Here is a 4,086-nt window from a genome sequence, read left to right as displayed (position 1 = left end):
AATTTTTATATTCCTATTGTGTATGTGTTTTTTATGCTTGTTTTATGGTTCACACTTTCTTTCTTTTTTTGTAATTCAGTGGCGATGACGTGCCTCTACCCGTTTTCTGAAATTGTTAGGGATTTTTTAATGCATTAGCTGAGAATAGAAGATTAGACCTTAGACCACCACGACCCCAACCCCATTAAATACATGATCCTGGTGGGATCTCGATATTTCGGGTACCTATTTCCGCATGTGAGAGGGTCTGCAAAAGGAAAACACATTTTTACACAGTTACGAAGGACCAAAGCAAAGCAACCATGTCATTGAAGATTCACTTAAACATCTTTTTTTTTTTTTCTCACCTAAGAGAGAAAGTGACTGCAAACATTGAGAGAGAGAAAGAGAGAGAGAGAGAGAGAGAGAGAGAGAGAGCGCATTGAGCTCTACAACAACCACAACCACCAACAGTACACTACTCAAGCCCATGCATCTTCTTCATCATGCAGACAAACTCATAAACCTTGGATGGTTCAGGAAGAACAGTAGAAACACTTTCTCTCTCCCCACATCTCTTCATCCATGCAGCAAATTTGGGGCACTCATCTGCCAACTTGAAGCCCCCACAGGTCTCATAAGCATAAAACCATGATGCAATAGCGATAGTCGCAATATCGGCAAATCCAAACGTCTCTCCCCCAAAGTATTTCTTCTCTCCTAAGGCCCCTTCCAAGAGTTTGATAGAATCAATGAATTCTTTCTTGGCCTCCTCTTGAGCTTGCCCTTTGCTCCTCCATACGTTGCTTCCCGTTTCGAAAATCTGCACCCATTGTATATGGAAACACATAAAAGAAGGCAAAAGATTATATGCTAGCAGCAGCATATCTTAAGTTCACTCCCTCAGGTAAGACACAGAATAAGAGTATTTTTAGGATTCCAAATTATGAAATGTGAACACCACATCCTAGCGACTAACTTCAAAAAAGAAATTAAAAAAAAAAAAAAATTATATGGCCTATGCATTTTCCCTTAAAAAATACCAAACCAAGGTCGAATAAATCATCCAATTTTTGGATATTCAAATCAAGGCATTTCATAACTCAATTTTTTTGATATTTCTATTTTTAAAAATAATCTCTAGTGATTACAAAGTGGATTAAGAATTTTATATCTAAAAATCCTTCTAAGCAGGTCTTAAATATGCATATTCCACTCCCTCAATAACACACCATACGCACTCGTTGAACAATTAGACAAACGAAAACAAAAAAAGGAATTCCTTGGATTTGAAGGGAAGATATCGCTATTCTGTAGTTTTTTTATTGATGCTTAAGTATTTCTTTTATATTTATTTTTAGTTACTTTTTGTGTTTGGCCTACGTCTATAACCATGTTCAGGTACCAAATTTTGGAGGCAAAACAAGAAATAAAATATTCTCAATTTTTGTGAAGAGCGGGTAAAACCCATTTCTGACCTGCCCAAATATGATATCATCAATTCAACACAAACTCCAAACTCTACCTCGTATTTTCATATTGCTTTTTCCAGTGTCTCTCCATTTTCGTCCACCATTTCATTGGATGGTGATGAACCGTAGTACTAATCTTTTTCCTAGTACTTAGGATTATGTACCTTGTGCTTATTGCTTCATCATAGTATTTTCACATGGTATCTTATATTATTAAATCATTTATCTTTAGTACAAGGAGGTCACCATCATCTTTAGTTAGAAAATATAAAAGCGCAAAGTTTGACCTTCAAGCTCAATCAATCAATGACATACCCCCAGCCATCCAATTTCAAATTTAATGGCTAAAAGTAATTATAACGTCTAAGATAAGATAAATAGTCTTATTGCATGCTCTTTTCTTCTTTTTTTCATGTCACTGACAAATGATGAAGCATGCCCGGTCGGAAAACTGTTTTGCAGTAAACTACTCAAATAGCTTAGAACAAAATGATGGCATAGGTTGGAAAATCACATTTCTAGAAAAGATTAATGTGATTTGCATCACACATCCTTTCAGTGTTGACATACAGAATCACATTTCTAAAGAAGATTGGTATGATTTCCTTCGTACCTTATCAGTGAAATCGGCCCAAAATCGGGCTTGCGCACGCTCGTAGGGGCACTGGGGGAGCAATGGTTTCTCGGGCCATGCATCATCAATGTAATTGAGGATTATAAGAGATTCACAGACAGGCTTGGCATCATGCAGAAGGACTGGCACCTTCTTGTATACAGGGTTTGAAGAGAGGAGTAGATCACTCTTTCCCCCAAATAAATCCTCTTCTTGTCTCTCGAATTCAACTCCCTTTTCGGCGAGGGCGATCCGCGCCCTCATGCCAAAGGGACTCACCCAAAAGTCAAGCAGGCTCACTTTGCTCATTTTGTATTCCTCGCAAAATGATGGTTGTGGGTGTGTGTTACAGAGAGATGGTTTATATACAGGGTGGAGATTAGTGTTTAATTAATTTGTGCTTGTTGGAGTTAACGGATGATGGGTGGAGGACACTATGTTCGTGTTTCACTAAGCCGAGTAGCCGCCAGCTTTCTCCCAAGGAAAAACGATGCCATTCTGCCCTAACTTCGGGTTTTATTGGAGATGTTGTGCCTCTAATCACACTATCAACTTCCCTCAGCTTACGGATTCACCCACACAAGGAACACGGCTAATTCAAATAATAAAAATTATCATTAAAAAAAAAAAAAACCAAATTATCTTATGATTGTAAGTGTATTTTCATCATTTTATTTCTCTGATAATTATTTTTTTATACTTTATTTACATGTGAAATGGTTAGATGGACACGTGCCCCAAATTTCGGATAGTATGAGTTTTTGAAAAAATTAAATTAAATTAAATACTATTAAATAATCTTGGTTGTCTAATAGACTTTGGATAGTGATGAGTCATGAGTGACTTATACGTATTTGCAGTGGTATATATGAAAAAAACTCAAAATGCTCGTGAATGAATTTGTACAGTATTTCACTCATGGTTCATTACCATCCAAAGTCCGTCAAATGGTCATGATCGTTTGATAGTGTTTAAATTTTAATAATTCTTTTATACATATGATTAACCTCAAATTTTATGGGGGTATAAGTCTTATTGAGATGTACCTAAATAAAATATAAGAATAATAATTAGATTAATGAAAATGACTAAATTACTCTAGGCATATTTTAGGGGTGCTTTTTTCATTTTTATAATTTTTTTTAATATTTTATTTTGGTGTGAGACGATTAGATGTATACTGGCCTCAAATTTCAGATAAATCAGATTTCTGGAAAAAGATACTAAAATTCAAGTACTTCTAGATAATCGTGGTTTTCTAATAGACTTGGATGGTGATGAGCTATGAGGGAGGTATTATAGAAATTCACTTATTAGTAAGTATTATTCGTATATATATGGAAAACACTTTAACACACTTGTGAGTGAAGTTCTAGAGTAATTAACTTATAGCTTATCACCATACAAAATCTATCAAAAGATAACGATTGTTTAGGTTTTGATACAAAATCTTTTTAACCTCAAATTTTGTGGGTTGTATTCCTTAGTGAGGTGAACCTAAATAAATTATTAAAAAATAATTCAAATAAAATTACCCCTATGAAAATTATAGGGGTAATTTTTGTCAGATTATATTTTGATAATTGTTTTTAAACGTTTCATTTACGTGCGAGATGGTTAGATGTATACACGTCCCAAATTTCAGATGAATTAGATTTCTAAAAAAGTAATCACAATTTAAATACCAGTTATCTAATAGACTTTGGATAGTAACAAGTCAAGTATTATAAAAGTTTACTCATAGATGTTTGTAAGTTTACTCATAGATTTCTGTCCAATTGTGTTTAGAACTTTTTAATGATACGTCTCTTTCTTTGGGCACTACATGTTCGGAGATAACCAATAACTCTGCATTTTACCATCCCATTTGGCCAGAACTCACCACAAAATTTGGAAAATAATACGAGGGGATGAATGTTCTCGTTCTTTTCTGTGTTAGTAAGACATAGATTCTAACAAATCCAAAAGTTCTTGGTGATTATGGTGATTCATATGTCCCTTTTGATTTTAAATAGTTTTGAG

General features: G+C 34.6%; 1 protein-coding gene across 1 annotated transcript; it reads right to left on the bottom strand.

Moving 5' to 3' along the window:
* Nucleotides 1–283: 283 nt before the first annotated feature.
* LOC18445400 (putative glutathione S-transferase) lies at nucleotides 284–2,390 on the bottom strand. The gene is made up of 2 exons (XM_006855539.4): nucleotides 2,065–2,390; nucleotides 284–802 (listed from the first exon to the last, which is right to left on the bottom strand). Exons 1-2 carry the CDS (start codon nucleotides 2,371–2,373, stop codon nucleotides 458–460), a joined length of 654 nt encoding a protein of 217 aa, XP_006855601.2. The 5' UTR covers nucleotides 2,374–2,390; the 3' UTR covers nucleotides 284–457.
* Nucleotides 2,391–4,086: the final 1,696 nt, after the last annotated feature.

This window comes from Amborella trichopoda, chromosome 9, assembly GCF_054954075.1.
Source record: "Amborella trichopoda isolate Santa Cruz 75 chromosome 9, AtrichopodaSantaCruz75HAP2 v2.0, whole genome shotgun sequence".
NCBI classification, from domain to species: domain Eukaryota; kingdom Viridiplantae; phylum Streptophyta; class Magnoliopsida; order Amborellales; family Amborellaceae; genus Amborella; species Amborella trichopoda.
The sequence above is the reverse complement of the archived record's forward strand: the minus strand, read 5'-3'. Positions and strand labels throughout refer to the sequence as shown.